The 24,331-nt window shown below is 51.7% G+C and overlaps 3 protein-coding genes across 7 annotated transcripts in view; 1 reads left to right on the top strand and 2 right to left on the bottom strand.

Moving 5' to 3' along the window:
* Positions 1-488: 488 nt before the first annotated feature.
* Positions 489-6,551, bottom strand: EFNB3 (ephrin-B3). 2 transcript variants are annotated; one of them, XM_006761656.2, is made up of 5 exons: positions 5,902-6,546; positions 3,392-3,684; positions 3,111-3,203; positions 2,910-3,014; positions 489-1,580 (listed from the first exon to the last, which is right to left on the bottom strand). In XM_006761656.2, exons 1-5 carry the CDS (start codon positions 6,021-6,023, stop codon positions 1,318-1,320), a joined length of 876 nt encoding a protein of 291 aa, XP_006761719.1. In that variant the 5' UTR covers positions 6,024-6,546; the 3' UTR covers positions 489-1,317. The 2 variants fall into 2 exon arrangements, with proteins under 2 accessions (XP_006761719.1, XP_006761718.1); XM_006761655.2 differs by lacking the exon at positions 489-1,580 and adding an exon at positions 1,674-2,484 and having other exon boundaries at positions 5,902-6,551.
* A 1,581-nt stretch (positions 6,552-8,132) lies between these two features.
* WRAP53 (WD repeat containing, antisense to TP53) lies at positions 8,133-20,505 on the bottom strand. The gene is made up of 10 exons (XM_006761654.2): positions 19,844-20,505; positions 19,585-19,683; positions 19,213-19,324; positions 10,294-10,382; positions 10,001-10,091; positions 9,763-9,895; positions 9,044-9,252; positions 8,765-8,868; positions 8,499-8,633; positions 8,133-8,394 (listed from the first exon to the last, which is right to left on the bottom strand). The coding sequence occupies exons 1-10, from the start codon at positions 20,245-20,247 to the stop codon at positions 8,148-8,150; spliced, it is 1,623 nt and encodes a 540-aa protein (XP_006761717.1). The 5' UTR covers positions 20,248-20,505; the 3' UTR covers positions 8,133-8,147.
* Positions 20,506-21,430: 925 nt separating this feature from the next.
* TP53 (tumor protein p53) overlaps positions 21,431-24,331 on the top strand; it is a 13,866-nt gene continuing 10,965 nt past the window's right edge. For 2 of the 4 annotated variants that reach the window (XM_006761652.2, XM_015562573.1), the window contains exons 1-2: positions 21,433-21,512; positions 23,986-24,096. In XM_006761652.2, coding sequence (XP_006761715.1) covers positions 24,011-24,096 — 86 coding nt within the window. In that variant the 5' untranslated portion in view covers positions 21,433-21,512; positions 23,986-24,010. Of the gene's footprint in view, positions 21,513-23,985; positions 24,097-24,331 lie in introns of all 4 variants that reach the window. The other 2 variants (XM_015562574.1, XM_015562575.1) reach the window with 2 other exon arrangements.

Here is a 24,331-nt window from a genome sequence, read left to right as displayed (position 1 = left end):
CCCATGTGGGAACTCACAGTCACATACATCCCCATCAGATGCATGGGCAACTCCTTCACCTGCCTGGGTTCCTCTCCCCCCCGCCCCCCCTTGCCCCCCACACTCCCCACACCCCCGCTTCCCTTCCCTTGGTGGCTGCCTTCCTCAGCCTTCTCACCCCGCCCATTCTCCCCTCCCCAGACACTGCCTACCTCATCCCACCAACCCAACCCTCTCCCTACCCTTCCCCTTGGTTTCATGGAGCTTGAAAGCCATTGTAACCACTAATTCTCTGTTCCAATTCATGTCCAGTCATTTCCAGCCTTGTTAACTTTTGAAGTTTTTTATTCTTTTTTTGGTTTTTGTTGTTCAAATTTCCCTTTTACAATAAAACTATTGAGATGACAGCCATACCCCGCCACCTCCCGCATGGCAACAGCAGCTTCCTGTTCCCTGGATGGAGCAATTAGAAAAATCAGGAAGGAGCCGGGAACTACAGCAGAGCGATGACTTGACATCCGGTGGACCAAGCAACCATGTTGGCTGGTGATTGAGGTGGCGGACTTGGTGCCCAAGGGCAGCTCTGGTCTAATGAAACTGAGCTGGGAGGAAACTGAGGGAACACCCACTTGTGTACTGGAGGGCAGGAAGAGGTATAAGCTGGTCACTATGGAACAGTGGCAGTTGCTAAGTGCCACTGTCAGCTAGACCAGTCAGTAGGCCACCATTCTGGTCACTAAGAAGGGAGCTGTGTTGAATCTGAAGAGAGTAGGAAATGGAGGATGTGATGAACAAGACAGCCAGCTGGGCTACTGGGGGACAACACGGGGGTTCTTGGGGTAGTCCTGTTGAGTGACAGATTATACTGAAATGTGGACAGGGAAGAACAACAAGACAAATTGGGCCTACCACAGCATATGGCAGTCATCTTAGCTGTCTTCGAAGTAGCACAGAGAACAAAGGAAGGGAGGTCCTGGGAAATGCCACTGCATACTAGGAAAATCCTCCTCAGTAAGGACTGTCCTGCTCCCCTTCTCCACAGAGTAAGAACCATCCACCTCCCTCCCTCCCACCCCCCAGACTAAGTCACTTGAGTTCCAGCCAGATGAAGGCACTTCCAGTTCCTGCTGCACTGCTTTTGCCACTTCACCAGGCCACTTCTGTCCAGGCCTGGTCATTTCTTGTCTGGAGCAAATCACTTCCTGTCCCAAGTGACCCATTCAGCATCAGACCAAGTCCATATGTGTCCCAACCAGTTCGCATCTTGTGATTGGCCACTGGACAAACAGGGTACTTCTCATGGAGGCTGTCATAACCCAACCACCCCAAAGGCTGGAGTTAAGTGTGCAGAGGCCTGGGGCAGGGCAGAGAAGAGGGCCCTGCTGCCCATGCCCTGAGGTGGGGTGGACTGCCAGAGCGTTCCCCATAAGGCCCCCATTTTTGGCAGATTGAGGGGAGTGGTTGACAAGAGGTCAGAAGAGGGAGCTGAGGGGAGAAAAGCTTTGATTGCCCCCACCCAGGAGATGGAAGAGGCACAGGATAAGAAGCCAAGAGGGTAAAAGGAGATGTAGGGAGGGGGATGCTAGGGAAGAGGAACAGACCTAGAGACGGAAGAGAGAAAGAGAACGAGAGAGAGAGAGAGAGAGAGAGAGAGAGAGAGAGAGAGAGAAAGAGAAAGAGAGAGAGAGAGAGAAGAGAAGAGAAGAGAAGAGAAGAGAAGAACAGTGAGAGGCAGAAAGAAAGAGGTGCCAAGCAAAAGACAGACTGTTCCCGCCCCTGGCTCTCAGTAGGTATGGGGAGCAAGCATCCCTGGGTCATCAGAAGAGGCAGCTGGTCTCTGCCTCCTCCCCAAGGGAATAGGACACGGGGACACAGACAGAGAGGGCACACGTGGCCAACCACAGGGCAGGAAGTGATTCAGTGAAAATCTTAAGGAATCCTACCAGTAGAGAAGAGGGCAACAGCCAGGAGGAGTAAAGAGGCTGGAGGGGCAAAAGGGGCCAAGGAGATGCCAGAGGTGCTCCTCCAACCATGAATTACACGGAGGAGCACCGCAAGGAGGGCTGGATCCGAGAGAGCCAGGTGGGCGGAGCCCTCATACCTTGTAGTAGATGTTCGGAGGGCTCTGGGGGGGCCCATCCTGCACGATGTACACAGGATGCCCATAGTCACCACTCACCTTCTCATAATGGGGACAGAAGGGGGGGTCTGCAGCCCCACTGCCCCGAAGAGCTATCCCTAGTTCCCCAGGCTCAGCCTCCCTAGGTCCCATCCCACCTCCACCCCCCAGGCCCAGAGACCCTCCCCTCCCAAAGGAGCCAGGACCAGGGTGGCGACTCTCCGAAGGCTTGGCCCGCCGTCTCCGCCAACACATGGCACCCCCAGCCCCTGCCACGCCCAGCAAGAGCAGCGCCAGCCCCCCAGCTGCCCCGGCCACTGCGGGCATGCTGGGAGGAGGCAGGGGGCCTTCAGCACCCCGGGAGGTTGCATTGCTGGTGGGGTCACCTGGCAGGGAAGGGGTGAAGGAGGAAAGAGGGGAAGGGGCTGAAGGAGCCACCTGGGCATCTGGCAGCCAGCCTTGGGGCCCATGGGCTTCCAGTGCACAGGCCCCTTGGGGACCCCAAATCCCCTCCACCCCTCCAAGCCCAGCTCCGAATCCAGGTGTGTCCAGCCCTTCCACTCTGTGCCAGAGTCCTCCCCACTTCTCTGACAGCACTGATTGAAGCGCTGACTTGGCTAATTAGTTCTAATTGAGTCTTTTCCTCATTTGGCTTCCATTCCCTTCTCACCCTCCCATCCTCTCTTCCCCTCTTTCCCCCCCCATCCCCCCAAAAAAAATCTAAAGAAGGAGGGAGAGGGTGAAGGGAAGGCAGCTGGGATCCAAGAGCGGAGAAGGCTGGGGAAGGGAGGAGCTGGGCCCTCGTTCCTACCTGGCACGTTCTCCTTCCCAGGCTGCAGGCTATGGGCCGCTCCTCGGTCTCTTTCCATGGGCATTTCCGACACAGGCTTTCGAGGGGCAGCCCCTCCTCGGGGACCTGGAGATAGCAAAGGCCAAAGAGAAAGGGGTGCTGACCATGACGGCACTGCCTCAACCTTCCTCAGCTCCCAGGAGGCGCCCCAGCCCCACTCACTCTGTCCCACTCGGAGGAGAACCTTCATGCCTCTGGTGAGGCACACGCCGCCCTGCAGGCTCTCCAGGCCTTCCCGGGTCCCATCTGACGTGGCTGGGAGAGAAGACCCACAGGAATGAGCTGGCACTCGGGAGTCTGACCCCAGTTCTGTCTCCATGCCCTGGCCCCACCACCACCCCAGGGCATAAGGGGTCTCTCTTGGCTCTAGTGGTCCCCTCCCTCATCTGCCCTCCATGCCGGGAGCACCTCCCCACTCAACCCTGCCCTCTGCCCAGCAGTACCAATTATGTAGTAATCATGGTGAGAGCGGAACTCGTGGCCCCAGAGGTTAGGGCTATACTCCTGGAACTTGATGGTGAAGCGGAGATCCAGGTCTGGCCGGTCACAAGTGAGAAGGAGGTTTGGGGCAGGGGGTGCCTCACAGCGTCGGCCTTGGGCACCCCCTACCAGATACAGCTTGTAGAACTCATAATTAGGAGAGGAGTGGGGGCCAGGAGGCCGGGCCCGGGGACAAAGCAGGTCTAGCCGGTCCCCAATCTGAGGGTAGAGCACATAACCACCCTCTGCCTGGAACCTATGGGGAGGAGGTTGAGGTGGACAAGGGGGAGAGGTATCAGAGGTCTGGCCCAGAGCTTCGCCTCCCTTGTCCCACATCCCTGCAGGTCAGCCTTTGTCTGAGTAGAACGTCCGTTCTGACCGAGCAGGCACTAAGGACTCTGTGAGCTCACGTTGGAAGCAGCAGGAAGCCAGGCTCAGAGGTCTCCTGCCCCTTGGTTGCCCAAATGCACTCTTCAGCCTGCCCTCACCACATGCACACTGCCATCTCTCCCTTCATCACCAGCTCCGTTGCCCTGGCAACAGGATGCCAGTTACCAAGGAGCTGGCCTCTCTGGAACCACACAGCCCACCCCTCCCAGGTGATTTCACTATTCTATGGCAGTCAACCATGGGGGCAGAGCCTCCCCTCCCCCAAGCCACAACCGAATTTCAGGGATTTCAGAGCAAAAAAGGGTGGGGGGAGAGGGTGATCAAGACTAGTGCCCCAAGTTTACCAGGCAATGTGACAGGAGGCAAATGCCTGGTCTGGCAATGGTCCTAAGTGGGGCTAATGAGAACCAGGGTCGGGGGGAATGAGGGGGGGGCAGCTGCCCAACATTTCCTTGCTCAGCACCTCTCTCCCCTCAGGTCTCAGACTTCCTAGGGAAAGTGCCCCATTGCTTGGGAAATGAAGTTGACTTTTCTAACCACCGCCAACACAAGCCCACATCTCCCTCTGCTCAGGCATCCATTGGCCCAGCACAGCCACCACTAGCCAGCCTGCAGCCCTTCCCTCTTCAGTGATGGCACACAGGTCTCAGAACTGGATCCCAGGGGACTGCTGCTCTGTATTTGACCCACTCGACATCCCAAAGAGCCTCCAAAACACCCCAATTCTCTTTTCTCGACTCTAGTAGAATAAGCCTCATGTCTTCGAGTTGCACCAGATAAGATGCAACTGGGAGTGGACAGGTAAGGGACTGAGTAAAGAAAAGACAGGTGAGAGCCCTGGCCGGGTCAGCTCAAGTTGTTCGCTCAGTTGGTTAGAGCATCATCCAGATTCTCTCCTATCACAGAGAGAGAGAGAGAAAGGACAGCTGAGATTATACCCAAAGAAATGGGAGGGAGGCCAAATAGTGAAATGTGGGAGCCTGTGAATGAAGTACAGAGAGGAAGGCCAATAATCCTAGTTCTCCTTTAATAAGCATATATGTTCCAACCCCTTACCTCTAATCCTCATCCGAGCTGTAAGAATCGAGGATACAAACTCAGAGAGGTTAAGTAAGTGCCCAAGGCCACACAGCTCACAAAATTAAGATTTGATGAGCTCCAAAGCCCACCCTCTTCCCATGGCCTCATGCAGCCTCCCCCAGGGATTTTTTTCAAAACACGGAACTCTTTTGCTAACAGGGAGTGAGATCTACGCAGAGGCAAGAGATCCAGATGACCTCCCAAGGGTTCTACCCTGTGTGGCTTGAAGTTTCATCTGACCCCTGGCCTTTTTTCAGAGCAAAGCAAGCATGCCTTGCAACAGAGCTCTAATGGAAGAGTTTGCAGCAAAGATGGGGGAGGGAGCAATGGGACCTCCTTGGGACCTCAGATGCCAGGGGGCAAAGAAGCGGCCTGAGGGGCTCCAGGCTTCTTTCAGAAGGAAGTCCGGAAGCCAGAACGCAGGAATATCGTCTGGTTGGGAAACTGTTGCACCAAGGGCTAATTGACCGTCTAGCTGTGGGCAAGAGTTGGGAGCCAGACTGTGTGAGGAGAGCCAAGAAGCCTTGGGGAGTTGTCCCCAAACTGAGCCCCCTTCCCTCCCATCTGCACTAGAGTCCCTTCTGGGGAGGGAGGCACCCTGCCTTTCCCTTCAACGCTTCAGCAGCACCTACTCAGCGGCTCTCCTGAGAGCTGACACTAACCAGGCTCCCTCCAAGCCCAGCCCCCGACACCAGGCAAGTCTCCCACAAACCCGCACAACCACTCCACTGCCCTCCCGGCTCCCCATGAACTTTCGGATACTTGCCCTTTTGGGGTCTTTCAAACTCCCAACACCTGGATATCACCACACACCCCCAGCTCTGTGTGCGACCCAGAAGTCTGGCTCCCAAGATCATCAGTCTAGTCACCCATCAGCTTCCAGCAGAGCACCGGCACCCTCCCTCCGCGTCCTCCCAGCTCAGAGAATTCAGCTCCCAAGTCCCCGAGGCTTCCACACTCCCTGCTGGGAAGGTGTAGGGTCTCCCCAGCCCCGGTCGCTCACCTCTTATTCGCCGAATTCCAGTAGACAGGCTCCAGGCTGAGCCCAGACACCAGCCCCCAAAAACCGAGCAGCAGCAGGGCCCCGACTCGCACACCCCCCGGCCTAGAATGGGGGGCCCCCATGACCCCGCCAAGGCCTGGGGGCGGGGCACCAACTCCCCCAAAGTCGATCACTCCCTGGGGTGACTGCCTTAGCTGTCCAAGCTATTCTGCCCCGACCTCCCGGGCGGCCGATACCCCCGCTCCCACGCGGACCCGCTTCCTGCTCTGCCCGCGCCCAGCGCCGGAGCGCTCAGCCCTCGAGAGCCCTTCCAGGGGCGGTCCGCAAGCTCCCTGCGCCCCAACCCCGGCACCAGCACCCCGGGATTGGAGAGCGGGCCTAAGTCGGGGACTGAGGGAGCCAGGCACCCGGCGGTGGTGGCATGGGGCGTCGGACAAGGGAGCGAGGAAGGGGGCGCCGAGCCGGAGCCCCAGCCTCGCCGGGATTGAGGGCAGCGGGCTAAGGGAGGAAACCAGTCCTGAGCCCGGGAGGGGGAGTTAAAGGAGAGACGGGGCGGGGGAGAGGATGGCGGAGGGAAAAACCGGAGCTGGAGCTCGAGGCGGAGCGGGCGGCAGGATCCCGCAGCCCACGCCCCCACACCTCCCTCGGCCAGCGCACCTCCCGCCGCCGCGCCCAGCCCCGCCGCCGCGCTCCCCGGCGCGGTCTCTCACGCCCCCTTTGTCTTTCCGACTCCGGTCTCTGGCTTAGTTTCTGCCCGTCTCCCCTCTGGCCCTCGCATCGCCGGAGCGCGAGGAATCTTCCTCTCTCAGATTCAGAAAGCCTCTCGCCTTCCCCACCCCAGGAACCCAGCCCCTTTCGCTCCCGCAGCCTCCGCCTCCCGCATCCCAAACAACACCGCTGCTCCCGGGAGGTCGGGAGAGAATAACCTTCAAGGCTTCCACTTGACCAAGTGGCCTGAGTGAGCACCACGACCACCTGTGTGAGGTGCGGGGGCAGCGCTAAAGGATCCCCATTGCAGGGATGAAGAAACTGAGGCTCGGGAGGCCCCGGACTAGCCCAAGGTCACCGGGTGTCTAGGAACCAAACCCAAGTTGCTGAACTCCCACCCCTGGGGTCTCTTTTGTCATAGCCTCCAATACCCTTTCCTGTTATCTAGGGGTTGGTGAAAAGCAAGAGATTAGGGGGTAAACGTGGGCCCTCCTTGGACGGTTATGGGGAGACATGGCTGGGAGAGGAAAGGGAGTACCTACAGCCCCACACTCACATTCAGCTGGAAGGGCTGTTTCCAATTATCCTGGGGGAAGGGCGGGGGTTGCCTGCTTGCGTGTAAGAACCCTAGCTTTCAGCACCTCTGGGCAGAGGTGACATTCCTCTCCCCTTGCGAGCGGTTACAGGCCTTCAGTCCCTTCCCTTTGATTTTGGGTCCAAATCAACCCCCTACCGACAGTCCCTTGAGATTCCTACTGACAGTAACCCTTCATAGCTCCTCTTCTCAGTGTTTGGCAAGGTGTGTGTGTGGGGGGGGGGGGGGGCCGCTGCTGCTTGAAATAACATACTGCCCCCCTCAAAGGCAGGCCAGATCAATGGAGAAACAGCAGTAATAACTGCTGAACGAGACTGTCACCCTTGTCCTGCATCTAACGGGAACACAGACTGTGACGTCTGTGTCTCCGAGCACCTGTGCTCTTCTCATGTGTCCTTGGCTCTGGCTACTCAGTCAGGGCCTCCTGGGGGAGTCCAGAGGAGGGTAGGGGGGTGCTTCTGCTCCCCTACTCCCAGAGCTGAGTAATGGTCCCTCTGCTGCTGGATGAGGGTAACTAGTGTTGAGCAAGGGAGAGCGGGTGTCTTGTCTGTCACCAGCTGCACAGTCTCACACAGTCACGCCCAGCAGTCTAACACAGTTCCTGCCACTCCTGCTCAGCCACGCTCACTGTGACCCCTGCCACCCCACCTTGGGAGTGAGATTTCAAACAGGTTCCCCCCCTTCAGTTTATCAAGTTGCCTAGCAACCAACCAGTCAATGGCATGAAGCCCCACCCCCACTACTTGACTTCACACCAAGCTCAGTAGTCCCATTGGCTCCTGCCTAGTACCACCTCTCAGCCCTGGTTTTAGGAACAATATGCCAATCCCCACTGCTGCTGGACTAGGGAGCCCACTAATAACCCTCCCCCCCACCACCACCCTCGCTCCATCATTTGCCTCCCCAAACAGACACAGAGATTCTGGTGTCATATAAAACCTTTTTATATAAACTCACCCCCACCTCTTTTTGTCCCTCCCTGTTCCTTCTCACCCTGTTGGGCATCAGGGACATTGGTGTCTGGGCTCCCCCCACACCACCAGAGCTGTAGCTGACATTCAAGGTGGACGTGGCGCATGGAGAGCAGGGGAAGGTCCACCTCCTGCTCCCCCTCGTCCCCACTCTCCGTGGGCTCTGGAAACACACGCTGACCGGAGGCAGTGGCCAGCAGAGGCAGGCTAGGGTGCAGGCTGGAGGGAGAGACAGGCAGTCTGTCAACCCCCCGAGAGCGGATGCTTGCTCCCTCTGCAATTCACCTCCCTCCCAACCCGAGCCCCAAGATCTGTGGTATGACCTCACTCCATTGGTGCAGTCCTTCTGAGGCAAAAAACTCAGCACAGGTTCCGGTTTCCTCTCATGCCCAGCCTCGCCCGTGTCCCACACAGAGACAGCCCCGCTCGTGCTGCCGCTCACTAGGAACTGGCCAGTCCTGGGGAGAGAGCAGAGGCTTGCTGGCATGGCGTCATCATCCCAGCGCAGGAAGTCCTCACACCCAGGGGCTCGAATCTGGGTTACAGGGGGCACGGGAGTCCTGGGAGGGAAGGACCCACGGTCACTCACGGGTCCAGATCAAAGTAGATGCGCTGATTGGTGGTCACCTCACGATTCAGGGACCACAGTGGATGACCAGGCTGCCGGAGATCCCAGCACAGAAGCTCAGCGTCCTGAAGACATAGAACAGGGGCCTGGAGCCCACCACCCGGACATCTCTGCTTCCCTCAAGCTTTGCAGGCACGCCTTTAGCTTGGGTTGACTTTTTTCTCACACCTATCCCCCAATATCAGCCTACATCCCCACTCCTGCCCACTGCCCTTTGGGATCTCAGGACATGATTCCTACCTTGCGGGCTCCTGAGAAGAAGCGGTTGCCATCGGGGTGAAAGCAGAGGTGGGTGATGCCCCCTCGGTGCCCTCCCAGCAAGGCGAGAAGGGAGCCGTCATCCCAGGCATACAGGCCCAGGGAGCAGCCATAGGAGCCACAGGCATAGAGAGGCTGGGCGGGGTTGAAGGCCATGCAGGAGATGATGCCGCTCTGGCCCTGCTTTTTTGCTAAAGAGGGAGGAACAAAGTGGGGGAGCGAGCAAGGGCACCTGACATTAACCAGGCTCATCAGAGGCGCACCTCTGTCTCCTGTCCCAGAGCCCATGTGCCAGGACTCAGTATCCCCCCTCCATCTGCCACAGCGGGATGAAGACCCCAGATCCTTCGGTTCCCCCCAACCCCCCACAAAGGACCTAAATGCCTAAGACCTACTTCTTCCCTCTCAAATCTGTTTTTCCTGGAAGGAATGGAAAGCTGAAGGCTTGTAGTAAAATAGAACCAGCTTCACCTCCAATTTCCTAACGATACTAAGATTTTGGAGACCAAAAGGTACACAGCCAACAGGAACTGGGCTCAGAGAGCACAAGCCCTTTACCCACCGGTTTGACCAGGGCTGTACGGAGGAGGCTGTGGCACACCCCCCCTCCCCCAACATGTGGTCCCCTGGCTTACACAAGGCCCCTCTGCACACAGCAGTGCCCTTTCCTTGCTTCCCCTCTTGGAAGCACAGATGCTTACCAAACGTGGCTCGGACCTCACAGTCACGGCCGGGCCGGGCCGTGGAAAAGACACGCACAGTCCGGTTGAAGCCACAGAAGAGCTGGGAGCCGTCCGGGGAGAAGCAGAGCGAGTGGGCTGCCGTCAGCTCATCCTGGGAGGAGGAAAGGGCCGGAAACAGGCCTCGTAAAGCAAGTCACCTGTCCTCCGGGAAGGAAAGCTGGGCCAGGACAAGCGAGGCTGGGCGGGAGGTCCCTACCAGGTGGTTGTAGGCGCGAAAGGAAGCCCGGAGCTCTCCAGTGAATGCATCCCAGATGTGAATTGGGTTCTCCCGGCTGCTGCTGGCCACACTGAGAACAACAAGGACACTGAGGCCCTGCTGCTGTCAAAGGAAGGGTGGGAAGCCAACTGACCGGCCCTCTCAGCTCACACCTAGAGGGCACACCAAGCTTTCCTCCTCCCAGAATCCCTGGGCAGCCCTTGACTCTCTCTCAGTAGAGGATCCCCTTGAAACTGCTGGGGGGAGTAGCAGAGGCCAAGGTCATCACTTACTAGGAGGTGTCTGGCTGGCTTGAAGACATCAGAGAATACCAGCAGTAATCGTAGATGGTGTCGCCTTCCACCATCCGAAGGACAGGGACCTGGACGGATGGAATGCCTAGGTCACTGGCAGGGAAGGGAGGCATCTTGGACCTCCAGCAGTTTTACGGCAGAGGGAGACCATGTGTCATCATTTAACCAGGCAGGGGAGGGCAGATGGGGTCAATATGAAGAACAGAATCTTTATGTCAACATTCAAGGTCAGCTCATGCTTTAATGTCAGATTTGGGCCACCAAAAGTCATACACATTTATCCTTTTGCTTTTTAAACACTCAGAGAAGAAAAAAAATAAATAATATCCCAACAAAGAACCAACCAATGATATGCATATTTCTTTTATATTTTTTTATTGATTTCAGAGAGGAAGGAAGAGGGAGAGAGAGATAGAAACATCAATGATGAGAATCATTGATCGGCTGCCTCCTGCATGCCCCGTCCTGGGGATCGAGCCCACAACCAGACATGTGCCCTTGGCCGGACTCGAACCCGGGCCCCTTCAGTTCACAGGCCGATGTTCTATCCACTGAGCCAAACCAACTAGGGCAATGATATACATATTTACTAAGCATCTACTAGGTGCCACTTGAGCCCTTAAGAAATTAAACAGCCCTAGCCAGTTTTGTTCAGTTGGAGAGAGCTTTGGCCCAAGGACTGAAGGGTCCCGGGTCTGATTCTGGTCAAGGGCATGTACCTTGGTTGTAGGCTTGATCCTGGCCCCAGGTCTGGGCTCATGCAGCCGGGCCATTTTTGGGAGGCAACCAATCAATGTGTCTCTCTTTCTGTCTGTCTCTCTGCATCCCTTTCATTCTCTCTAAAAAAATCAATGGGCCTGGCTGATGTAGCTCAGCAGTTGGATGTTGAGCCAAAAACCAAGAGGTCACCTGTTCAATTCCTGGTCAGGGCACATTGCCTGGGTTGCTGGGTTGATTCCTAGTGGGGGTGTATAGGAAACAGCCAACCAATGATGCTCCTCTCTCATTGATGTGTCTATCTCTCTATCCCTCTCCCTCTCTCTCTCTCTAAAAATCAATAAAAACATAGGTTGCTGAAACTGGTTTGGCTCAGTGGATAGAGCGTCGGCCTGCGGACGGAAAGGTCCCGGGTTCGATTCCGGTCAGGGGCATGTGCCTGGGTTGCAGGCACATCCCCAGTGGGAGATGTGCAGGAGGCAGCTGATCAATGTTTCTCTCTCATCGATGTTTCTAACTATCTATCTCTCTCCCTTCCTCTCTGTAAAAAATCAATAAAATATATTAAAAAAAACAAAACCATAGGTTGATGCTCAACCACTGATCCACGCCGGCTGGGCTAAAAACATGTTGTTGTTTTTTTAATCAATGGAAAATATCCTAAGGAGAGAGTTAACATAAAATTAAAAAATTAAACAGTTCAAATATGCAAAGTATTAAAAAACAACAACAACAACACCTGTGACTTTTTCACCCAGCTTAAGAAATAAAATATACAAAACAGTTAAAACTCCAGCCCAATGAAACCTTCCCTCAGAGGTAAACACTATCCTGAATTTACCATTCTCACGAATTTCTTTAGGAATATATTTATACAAAGAAAAAACAATGTAGCCCTAGCTGGTTGGGCTCAGTGGATAGAGTGTCGGCCTATGGACTGAAGGGTCCTGAGTTCAATTCCTGTCAAGGGCACATGCCAGGGTCGCAGGCTCGATTCTCAGTGTAAGGCATACAGGAGGCAGCCAATCAATGATTCTCTCTCATCACTGATGTTTCTATCTCTCTCTCCCTCTCCCTCCTTCTCTGAAATCAATAAAAAAATATTTTTTAAAAAAGAAAAAACAATGTATAGCATTATCCTGCATACCTTTAAACTTAATATTAATGATATCACACTGTTTGTGATTGTGAGATTTAACCATGGTGACATTTAGCGCGAATTCACGCATTTTCACTGCTGTAGAGTAATTTACTCATCTCTCCTTTTCTATTGACAAACACCGATGTCTTTCCATTTTTTAGCTAGTGTGTTTTTTAACATTCTGGTACTCATGTGAGAGGGCGGGTTTCTCTGTAGTTTCTGCTAACAAGGAAAATCATTGGGCTCAATGGCACGTACTTTGCCAACTCTGCTAGATAATGTCACATTTTTCCCCCAAAGAGCTCATCCCAACTCACTCTTCCACCGACTGCATGAGCGTGCCTGTTGCTCTGCATCCTGCCGATATTGCCAGACTTAAAGTTTCCTCAGTTTGAAGGCTGTGAAATGGTATACATTTGCGTTTCCTTCATACTACTGAGGTTAGACATTTATCTATGTGGGGGTTTTTGAGGCATTTATCTGTTTATTAACAATTTAAGTATGCCTTCTCACAATTTTTGTTCATTTTTCTACTAGGCTTTTGTCGTTTTCTTAGTGATTTGAAGGAAATCTTTAAATCATCTGGACCAGTCCTTTGTTAGTTATTTGCTTAACTCTGGGTGATGTCATCCAGCCATGGCTTCAGTTTCCACCTGTCTACTCTGAACCCGTATATCCAACTGCCTGGTAGAAAGCTCCACTTGGCTATCCCACAGGTACCTCAAACCTGCCACCTCCAAGCCTGCTGCTCCTGCTGGGCTCCAGCCGATTTTCAAGCCTGAGATCAGCACCAGCCTGAATGACAGCTCCTCCTCCTCCTCTCTTCTGCCTTTTCACTCTCGGTCCAGCCCCGGATCATATTTTGCCAATTCCACCTCCTGGAGTTCTCTTGCATCTGTCCACTTCCCGTCATGCCACATGGAGCCACTGCCTTCTTGCTAGTATTTCTGCAAAACCCGACATGTTCTCCAGGCCTCCACGCACCCTCACACTCCAATCTACCCATCCATTCTCATTTCCACACGATGGCCACATCAAGGCCCTGCAGACCTTGTTAAGTTGGAATTCTGTGCAGCATCACCTTCTTAAAATGTTCCAGTGACTCTTCATAACCCTCAGTATAAAACCCCTCTTTACAGAGCTTCCCTGTCCACCTCTCATGGCTCACCTCTGTGCTCACTCCTTAAAAATCTCTACATCCTACTGTTTTAGCTCTGTTCTCAGAAGGTACCAACTCACCATACTCTCGCCTGCAGGCTTTCACACATACTAGTGTCTAAGTCGGTAATACTCTTCTTTCACCTCCCCCAACTTCTGGTTGAATCCTAGTCATCCTTCAGGTCTCTTAGATGCTTCTTCCACTGGGAAGCCTTCCCTAAACCCTCAAGCTGAGCAAGGTGCCCTGCTCCGTGTTCCTATTGCCCTCTGTGCTCCTTACTCTGCCTTGAACCTTTCTGAGAAGGCAGGAACCATGTCTGTCTTGCTCGCTACTGTTCTCCAACACCAAGTATTTTAAATGTTTTGTTTTTTAATCTTCACCCGAGTACATGCTTATTGATTTTAGAGAGGGGGGAAGAAGGAGAGGGAGAGAAAGAGAAACATCAACGTGAGAGAGGATGTCAGTTGGTTGCCTCCCGCATGCACCCCAACTGGGGATCTAACCTTCAACCTAGGTATGTGCCCTGACCAGGAATTGGAACCGCAACCTTTTGGTGCACAAGATGAAGTTTCAACCAACCGAGCCACACTGGCCAGGGCCTGAATTCTTCTCTCAGAATGACTGCACCGCAGCCACCAGCCCTGAGACCACTGGTTCTGTTCCAGGAACCAGGTATGGAGTGCCTTATATTTGCACTGAGAACTCAAAGGTCTGCAGCCTCCGGTCTTACAGAGCTGCCGCTGGATAAGCATTTGGGACCATCCCCAGAACTCAACACCCTTCTTCTTTAAAGAAGCCACCAAGAATTTAATTCTCACCCCCTGTCCCCAGTACACACCTCAAGGACAGGAGATGGGTGTCAACTGTGCTCCCCACTGTGATTTCTAAATCTTTTCACTTCTCCAAACTCCAGCTTCTCTATAGTTCCTGCCATCAGTCTAGCTCCCCACTTTTTGTCATTCTCCCTCATTCACTGAGACCTTTCTCCTGGTTCATTGTCTCACTCCCTATAGATACTTACTCTTGGTGACTTTCACGTCCACTGGGACTTTGAACTTGCTATTCTCTCTGCCCACTGTATTCTTTCCCAAAACATCAGCTTGGTTCACTCTCTTCCTTCCTTCAGATCTCTGCTCAAATGTCACCTAAATAGTGAGGTCAGCTCTGGCTGGGTGGCTCAGTTGGTAGGAGTGTCATCCTATACACCAGAAGGTTGCGGGTTCAATTCCCAGTCAGGGCACATACCTAGTTGCGGGTTTGATCCACATGCTGGGCGAGTATAGACGTTTCTCTCTCTCATTGAAGTTTCTCTCTTTCTCTCTTCCTCTTTCTCTAGAATCAATGAATCCTCAGGTGAGGATTAAAAAAATTACTTGGACATAATCCTTGATTGCTTTTTTCCCCTGCACCTCCACATTCAATTGACCTCCAAGTCCTACAAAAGATACTTCAAATGCATCCCCATCCCTCCATCTCTCTTGACACCACCCTAGCCCAAGTACCATATATATGTTTTACTTTGTTATTTTTTTTGGTTGCCTGTTCCCCACACTAGACTATAAGTTTCACAAGGACAGGGACTTTTGCCTGTTTTTATTTGACTAATCCTCAGCTTCTAAAACAGGGCTGGTACATAGAATGTACTAAAAAAGAAAAAATAGTGCTGAATAAACGAATCAGTGAAAGAATGATGCATCCATCCAATACCATGGCCTTTCCCATTCCTTTACCTCCTTAGCACCCACTGCTATAATTGACACCATGTGTGAGTCCTGGGCCTTGTCACCACCACAGTCTCTGGCTACCATCTCCAACCAATCTTGCTCGCTTGCTCTGCCATTTCTACCACAATTAATCAGCTTCATCAAAAATATATTTACATCATGGCTGGTGTAGCTCAGTGGTTGAGCATCAACCCAAAAACTAAGAGGTCACTGGTTCCATTCCCAGTCAAGGCACATGCCTGGGTTGTGGAATCGATCCCCAGTGCGGGGTGTGCAGGAGGCAGCTGATCAATGTTGCTGTTTCTCTCGCATCTATGTTTCTATCTCTCTATCCCTCTCCCTTCCTCTCTCTCCAAAAATCAATAAAAACATATTTTTTTGAAAGACACCCTTGACTTTCACCCCTGACAAACCCCAACCAGACTATCCTCCATGTTTGCACTCAACTAATATCAGTGACTACTAGTGCTTATTGAATACTTACTACATCAGGCACTGTTTTAAGCACTTTACATTAATTCTTTTAATTTTCACAGCTCTGTGAGGTGTTGTTATTATCATCCTCATTTTACAAACTCAGAAACTGAGGTCCATTACCTTGCTGGGAAAGACGCATAACCACGCTAATTGTTTTGACTTTAAATGGATGGCAACACATTTCTATGAGCACTGGGCTAAGATGAGCAATCCTCCACATCCTGTGGTGGTTTTGATCTTCAGCTGTCCAGGACCGATCCTTCACTCCTGCTCTCTGCCCACAGGCCCTCTTCCTTCAGCCCATAAGCTCCCTGTATGCTTCACTGAGAAGCCAACAGAGACACTGAAATTTCCAAACACCAAACAGGTGCCTCTGAATGCATCTTCTGCCTTTCCTTCTACAGCAGCGGTTCTCAACCTGTGGGTCGCGACCCCTTTGGCGGTCAAACGACCCTTTCACAGGGGTCGCCTAAGACCATCCTGCATATCAGATATTTACATTACAATTCATAACAATAGCAACATGACAGTTATGAAGTAGCAATGAAAATAATGTTATGGTTGGGTCCCAACATGAGGAACTGTATTTAAAGGGCCAGAAGGTTGAGAACCACTGTTCTACAGCAAGGGATTATCCTGAACCTATCAAAGACCTCTAATGTACTCTGGAGTCTGTCTTCACCCAGCTACTCAGTGGCTTTGTTAACCCTTCTCTCTCCTAGAGCACCAATTCCTGTCTACTGGCATTAATCCTGACAACACAGAGGCAACCATTAACCCTTTTTGGACTCACAGTCCCTCTGGTCACCATTCCATTTCTGTTTCCTGTCATAAGAAAACTCTTCCAAGGAAGTGTCTATATTTCCTCTCCCACCCACTCTGATTGGCTTCTGCCTCCATCACTCCCCTGAAAGCGCTCTTGTCAGGATCACTAATGTCTCCTTCTTGGGTTATTCTCTAAATCTGCCTCACTTTCAGCAGCGTTAGGCATGACTCTCTGCCTCCATTTTTGTAGTTTCTTCTGCACTCCTCCGCCATATGCCGGAACGCCGGGCTCTGCTTGAGCCTTCTCCTCCATCTACACTCTCTCTTGAGAAGGAATCCACTCTCAAGACACAACATATTGCCCTAACCGGTTTGGCTCAGTGGATAGAGCATTGGCCTGCGGACTGAAAGGTCCCAGGTTTGATTCCGGCCAAGGGCATGTACCTTGGTTGCGGTCACATCCCCAGTAGGAGGTGTGCAGGAGGCAGCTGATCGATGTTTCTCTCTCATCGATGTTTCTAACTCTCTATCTCTCTCCCTTCCTCTCTGTAAAAAAATCAATAAAATATATTTAAAAAAAAAAAAAAGACACAACATATTATCTACATGCTCCCCCACTTCTCAAAGTATATCCCCAGCCCCAACTTCTCCCCGTAGTTTTACATTTCACAATTAATGTACCTAAAAACTCCTGACTCGTCCCACTACCTTTTCATATCCCCGTTTCCTGCTCTGAGTAAATCATACCATCCCCCTGGCAGCAAAACCTGGACACCACACTTGGCTGCTTCCTTCCCTGCACCTCCATGTCCTACAAAATATACTTCAAACCCATCCACATCTCCCCAGCTTTCCTGACACCACCCTAGCCTACGCCACCATCATTTCTTGCCCGGACCATGAAAAACGCATTCTAATGAGTCTTCCTGATTTCACTGTTGCCCACCCACAGTCCATTCTCTAAAATTCAGCCATCATTTCACTCCTGTTTTAAAACTCTACATGGCTTCCCAAATAAACTCCAAATGCCTACTGACAAGACCTGACACAATGTGGCCACTGGCCATCTCTCCATAAGCAGCGCCCTTCCCCTCTCACTGGCCTCAGTCCAGGTGCATTAGTCTTCTTTCTGTTTCTTGAACAAACAAAGCTCTTTCCCAGCTCTTGGTTTTTGGAAGGTCATTGCCTCTCCCCAGAATGTGCTTTCTACAGCTCTTCACATGACTACCTCATATCCTTCAGGTCTCAGTTTAAATGTCTCCTTTTCAGAGGGCCCCTCCCTGACCATTTTATCTCAGTCGTATCCTCTCGTTATTCTCTCCTCATTCTGTTTACTTCCTTCATAACACTTATTATAATTTGTAATGAACTTGGTTATTTATTGGTTTGCATGTTCGTTGTCTATCTCCCAAACAAGAAAGCAAACCACCCTAACCGGTTTGGCTCAGTGGATAGAGCGTCGGCCTGCGGACTCAAGGGTCCCAGGTTTGATTCCGGTCAAGGATGTACCTGGGTTGCGGGCACATCCCCAGTAGGGAGTGTGCAAGAGGCAGCTGATCGATGTTTCTCTCTCATCGATATTTCTACCTCTCTGTTCCTCTCCCTTCCTCTCTGTAAAAAATCAATAAAATATATTAAAAAAAAAAAAAAAAGAAAGCAAACCAGCTCATCTGTCTCATTCACTTTACCCCAGCACCACACAGTAACTGATATATTGGTAATCATTCAATAAATATCTGTCGGCACTCTCCCTCTCAGGAGCACGCCCACACCTTTCTTCCTGCTCAGGCATGCATCTCCTAAACTCTAAGGTCCCCACAAGACTTGCAGCCAGGGGAGCAATGGGCAGCGGTAGTTCACCCTGGCTAGCCACCTCAACCCGTCTCCAAGGTTCCTTTTCTCTGACTTTCCAGTGAGCCACAGCAGCACTGCCTGGGACCATTTCTTTCCTATAACATTTCTAGAGAGCACAGCAGCCCCGCCTAGGCTCCCTCCTGTTGCTTCTTCTATCCTAAGCCCTTCCTTGCTTCACTGTGCCCAGCTTTAATAAATGTACGCTCAAAAAAAACCTGGCCCTAGCTGGTTTGGATAGAGCATCAACCAAGTCTCGGACTGCAGGGTCCCAGGTTCAATTCCAGTCAAGGGCACGTATCTCAGTTGCAGGCTCAATCCCCGTGTGGGAGGCAACCAATCGACATATCGATGTTTCTCTGTCTCTCCCCCTCCACTCGCTCTAAAAATCAATGGAAAAACATATTCCAGTGAGGATTAACAAAAAATAAAATACCATTAAAATAAAATTTTAGAAATAAAAAAATCTGTAAGTCAATTAAGTACTGTCACTAAAAGTCACTACTCTTTTATGGAAAACACATATTCCTGACTAAAGAAGGGACAAACCTCTCTAAATGACTTTATGCCCTAGTTCAATTGGTTACAGCGTCCTCCCAACACCAAGGTTTTGGGTTCAATCCCAGTCAGGTTGAATGCATAAATAAGTAGAACAACTAATAGATGTTTCTTTTTTTTTTAATATATATTTTTATTGATTTCAGAGAGGAAGGGAGAGGGAGAGATAGAAACATCAATGATGAGAGAGAATCATCAATCGGCTGCCTCCTGTAGGCTCCCTACTAGGGATCGAGCCCACAACCCCTGGCATGTGCCCTTGACTGGAATCGAACCCTGGACCCTTCAGTCCACAGGCCAACGCTCTATCCACTGAGCCAAACCGGATAAGGCAACAAATAGATGTCTCTTTCTTTCTCTCCCGCTCTCTCAAATCAATTTTAAAAACAAAATAAAAATAAATAAAGGACTTCAGAATTCAGGATAAAAAATGCTACCTATGGAAATTCATGATGAAGAAGATGTTCAGTGTCTGGTGAAAGGGCTGGTCTAGCCCTTACCCTTACCATTTCTGCATATTCCCGCTGTTCCCCTTCATTGTACATCTCTGGGGGTAGGTTATAAATCCGCAGGATGTTATCAGCACTATTGGTCAAGATGCAGGAACCATCAGGGGCCCTAGGAGTAGGCAAAGGTTAGAAAGCTAGACAGACCTACATTTTCCAAGTGTAGGGCTAGGGCTGAGCCTATGTCTAGGGAGTAAATTCCCCCCAGAACCCTGAGGGAAGTAGAAGACAAAATCCCAGGGGAAACTGAAGTTCAGTCCAGGAGGGATTCTTACTCCTACTCCCACCTCTGGTGAATCCCTCTCCCAGGTGAATGGGGTATTTGGAGGTGAAAATCCTGGTGTGTTTATCTCCCTGCCCCGTTTTCCTTACCACTTACAGCCTTTCAAGAAGTTCTCAGGCTGGGCGCTGAACTCTGACCAGGAACCACTGAGAAACTGAGGTAGTTGGGAGAAGCTGTAGCTCCAAGTGCTGGAAGGAAGATGGGGGACAACAAACCTGAGTCGCCAAAGCAAAGAGGAAACAGGCCTGGAGAACTGGGACTGAGGACCGGAGGGCACGGGACATCTCACACTTCCGTGCATCTCGGATTTCCAATGTCCTCGGCTTCCCTCCGTCAACTGCCACTTACGTGGACCCCTCCTCCTCAGGAACAGGCTCCTCAGACACACCTTCCATGGCTCCTCCGGGCCCCAATTCCTGCCCGTTCGTTTCCTCCGCAGGAAGGCTCACACTTCCAGAAAGTTCTTGCTCCTTGATTCCAGGGCTCAACTCACTGGGAGTGCAAACCCCTGTTTCCGGGGAAGTGGAGAGAGAAGCGGGGTCCCCCTCCTCCGGCTCCTGGGACACAGCTGAGCCAGCCATGGGATCGGGGGACACGCGGGGCGGATCATCGCCTTCGGATGTCAGTGGCATCAGTTCTGGGTCCGTGTTTTTATCCATCGGGGAAGCCTGAGGCGAGAGACGGGCTGAAGCGGGGGCCTTGTCTGCAGACAGGCAGTAGGGCGCTAACGGTGGCTCCTCGGACGTCTTCATACCGCCGAGGAAGCGCGGCAGGCATTGGCCTCGGCCAGGCAGCCCTCTCCCCGCTGGCTGCCAGCTAGCTGCTCCGGCCGCTCCGCTTCAAAATTCACCAGGATCCGCGACGCCGACTCGAGAGACCCACCTGTGCCTCCCTTCCTCTTCCGGGAGGGGGCAGAAGACCCCGAGAATGGAACGTAGCCGCTAGGACACCGACGTTGAAAGCACCGCGGACCTCAGCTGGGTTGGTCCCTACGCGCCACTGGCTCTCGCGAGATCTGGGCCAACCTTCCGATTGGGTCTCCGCATCTCGGCTCAGATTTCGCGGGCGACCCACGGAAGGGGCGGGACCAGGAGTCACCATTCCCATGAAGCCGTGGGGCTTTTGGTGGCTCCTGGGAGTTGTAGTCTGAAAGCGTCTGCCTGGGCGAGAAAAGCCCGGGCTCCCGCGGTCGTTCTTAAAGCGCCTACTTCCCACCTCGGAGGCAGAGGGCGCTAGCGCCATGTTTTATTTTACAGGTTTTGAACTTCATCTCGCCAAGTTCCTCAGACTTTCGTCTCTTCATTCATTAAATAAATATTTATTACTGAGCGCCTAGTTGCTTCCCAGTACTGTACTAAGCCCTGGGACATAAAACAGTGAAAAAGAAGTAGACTAAAGTTAACGCTGCTGTGTATTAAAGGCAAGGAACAAATATTTTCAGATAGTAATAGGGCTTTGATGTAGAGTATTAGGGGAAATACATTAGATTGGGGTCTTAATAAAAGCCTTCCCAAAAGGTGGCCCTTTAGCTGAGAAGAAACTGCCCAACTATCTGGGAGAGAGGTGTTCCAGGCAGAGGGAACCGCAAGTACAAAGGCTTTCTTCCTTCCACCTTCCAATTGGATACAATGGCAGGAGCCTTCCAAAATGGTTTCCACCAATTCTGTCCTCACGACGTTGGCTCGTCTGACTTCCCCATCGCAAAATGTCGGTAACTACGGCACCAATACAGCGGAATCCTGACTCTCCCCGTCTCCTTTCCAGCACGCTCCGCCCGCCGGCACATTGCTTGCCCTTACTTGTCATGGCTACCTCCAGCTTTGTGCCAGTAGTCTCGCAGGGGTTGCTGGGATTGGGATTTCCCCCTCCCATGTGCTCGGACTGGCGCTAAAAGTTTTGAGCTCAAAAGTCCAAAGCCACGGTCCTGGACACAGGTGTTCCCTGGGCCCCCGGGGTCGCCCGGCTTCCGGCCTCGGAGCGTGCTTCCCAGGACGGTGAGACGCTCCCCGAAGCTCAGGTAAGCTCTTGGCAGTGTGATAAGTCCTCTCTGAGTCCAGGAGCTCTCGACCCCGGGTATTTTCAGCGAGGGAGGTGGGGTGCCGGGGACCTGGCGATTTGGCCGGGGGTTCCGGGGAGAGGAGAAGCTTGGCTGGCGGCTATGTTGGCAGGTCTGGGTGTAGATAATGAGGATGTTGGGAACCTGAACGCCTGGGCGGGGAGGTGGAACTTGGGGGAACTTTCCGCTGGCCTAAGGGGTTCTTCCCCACCCACCCATTCCTGTCCCCATGCCAGGGCCGGGAGCGGGGAATCGTTAACACGGTCTGGACCTCCCGGCTCTAGATTTTATTTTTTTATTTATTGTCTAAAGTTTTACGTGTCTCCTTTTCCCCCGATTGACACCACCACCACCACCACCACCCACAGCCCTTCCCACCCCGGGCAAGCCCCCATTGTCCCAGTGTTTCTGTCCACTGTTTATGCTAATGTGCATGCATACCAGTCCTTTGGTTGCTCTCTAACCCGCCCCCCTCCCTTGCCATTTGTCTCTGGATCTATTCTTGTTCATCAAATTATGTTGCCGGCTCTAGATTTTAGAGCCCAGGGTACCCTAGTGAAATTTCGGATGCATCCTGAAATGATTATTCGGGGCGATCTGAGCGCCCACGCTGCTAAGGCAGGTCCCATAACTTCCGGACCTTTGTCCTCCCTGGAATAAATTTTCCAACCGGCTCTGCTAGACGAAGGAAATCCAATCAAATACTGTCAGTCGTGGAAGTGGGGAATGCGAAAGGAGAGGTTTGCCCGCGAAACCCGCGCGCTTTATCCGGGTCTGAGAGGCCCGGAAGCCCTGTTATTGTTTGGCTTTACTTTTACATGTCTGCCACTTGCAGGGCCACTTCCGGTTTCTTCTTTGGGGCAGCTCACATTTACCAGATGGAAGGGAACGAGAAAGAGAGAAAATGCCTTTTAAGCTGGTTCCGCTGACCTGTGGAAGGAAGCTGATAACCCTCTCTTCTATTTTTTCTTTTTTCTTCCTGGACTACTTAATCACGGCTTGCGGGGAGGATGGGCGTCTCTTGTTTTGATGCAGATCTCTCCCCCTCCCCCTCTCTGAATGGTGTGCTCCGGCCTGGGCGCTACCATTGCGCGGGAAGGGTTTTATCTGTTCGTTCGTTTGTCTGTTTTTAAGTGTGCGCAGGGCAACCCCTGGGTATTTTCGCGAGTGAGTACGTTTGAGAATTAAACGATGAAAAAGTGTAACGACAGTTAATTTGCGGCGGAGAAACAATTTGTATGCGGTTTGGACTAAACCATTCCGACTCGGGACGCAGACTGAACGTCCTGAAAGCGGAAGGGGCGGCCCGCCGTCCCTAGTGCAGCGCGCGGGTCCCGGCTAGTTGCTGCCCGCGAGAGGCAGAGCCCCACAACCCCAAGCTTAACCGTTTCCCCCGCATCGTCACCCCTCAATATGCGGTCATGCTTTTCCAGTCGCTGACGGCGCACCTGCTAAAAACCAAGCGCTGCGCGTACCCAGTGTGCTTTTTTAATAAATTGAGGCTGCGTTCATACCCACGGCGATTACATGAGTCTTGGCATCTAACCACCGTGCAACGCCTTTCAATATAGAGTATTGTCATCGTCCCAGAAAAGTTTCTCATGCCTCTTCCCAGTGTATTCTCTGACACCACCACCCCCCTTTATTTTTATTTCTGTTTAGAGAACTTAATATAAATGGAGTCATAACAGTATGTGCTTGTGTCAGGCTTCAGCATGATTTTTGTGAAGCATCCCTATTATTGCATGTATTGGTAGAGTGTCAGTATTTTGATACTTTTTTTATTTAGTATATGACATTGGATTGTTTATTCTCATTTTGATGGCCTCTTGAGTTGTTTCTTGGTTGGGGTTATTTTGAATAAAGCTACTATCAACATTTTTTAATGTCTGTTTTTAAGTATATATATTTTTTACTATATTTTGATTTTTTTTTTTACAGAGAGGAAGGGAGAGGGATAGAGAGTTAGAAACATCATGAGAGAGAAACATCGATCAGCTGCCTCCTGTACACTCCCTACTGGGGATGTGCCCGCAACCAAGGCACATGCCCTTGACCAGAATCGAACCTGGGACCCTTCAGTCGGCAGGCGGACGCTCTATCCACTGTGCCAAATCAGTCAGGGCTGTTTAGGAAATCTTATCTCAAGGTCATGAAGGATACTCTTGTACACTTTCTCACATATTGTCTTCTATAACCTTGATAGTTTTTGGTTTTGGTTGTTTTTGTTTTTCTATGTGGATATCCACTTGTTCTAGCTCTACTTTTTGAAATAGTCTTTCTTTCTCCCACCAAACTGCTTTTAAAATTGAAGTGTTTGGTCCGTTTACATTTAATGCAATTATTGTGAGGTTTGGGTTTAAGTCTGCTGTCTTAATGCTCTTTTCTGTCTGTTTTATTCTTGGTGGGGCCTAAAAATATATTAATACCTCAGACACACACAGGGAGAAGGCCATGTGATGGATGAAAACAGAGATGGGAGTGATGCATCTACAAGTCAAGGAACACCAAGGATTGTCGGAGACCGCCAGCAATTAGAAGAGAGGTATTGAACCCATTCTCTCTAGAGCCTCCAGGAGGAAACAGCTCTGCCAACATCTTGATTCTGGGCCTCTGGCTTCCAGAACTATGAGACGATAAAGTTCTATTGTTTTAAGCCAAAAAAAATTCTAAAATTAATACCTTTCATCTTCTAAGTTCTAGCTGGACTAATAATTAAACAGAGACAGATTAACAGAAGAAAAATCAAAGATTTAATACATGTGCATGGGGACTTCACA

Source organism: Myotis davidii, unplaced genomic scaffold, assembly GCF_000327345.1.
Source record: "Myotis davidii unplaced genomic scaffold, ASM32734v1 scaffold37, whole genome shotgun sequence".
Classification (NCBI taxonomy): Eukaryota; Metazoa; Chordata; class Mammalia; order Chiroptera; family Vespertilionidae; genus Myotis; species Myotis davidii.
Note: the sequence above shows the minus strand (reverse complement) of the source record. Positions and strands in the feature narration are given on the sequence as shown.

Coding starts and splice junctions, on each gene's coding strand:
- EFNB3 (XM_006761655.2), bottom strand. CDS start 6,023: ATGGGGGCCCCCCATTCTAGGCCGGGGGGTGTGCGAGTCGGGGCCCTG. Junction 3,015..3,110: donor TCTCCTCCGAGTGGGACAGA/GTGAGTGGGGCT, acceptor TGCTATCTCCAG/GTCCCCGAGGAGGGGCTGCC. Junction 2,485..2,909: donor TGGGAAGGAGAACGTGCCAG/GTAGGAACGAGG, acceptor CTTCCCTGCCAG/GTGACCCCACCAGCAATGCA.
- WRAP53 (XM_006761654.2), bottom strand. CDS start 20,247: ATGAAGACGTCCGAGGAGCCACCGTTAGCGCCCTACTGCCTGTCTGCA. Junction 10,092..10,293: donor AGCCAGCCAGACACCTCCTA/GTAAGTGATGAC, acceptor TGTTGTTCTCAG/TGTGGCCAGCAGCAGCCGGG. Junction 8,869..9,043: donor TCTTCTCAGGAGCCCGCAAG/GTAGGAATCATG, acceptor CTATGTCTTCAG/GACGCTGAGCTTCTGTGCTG.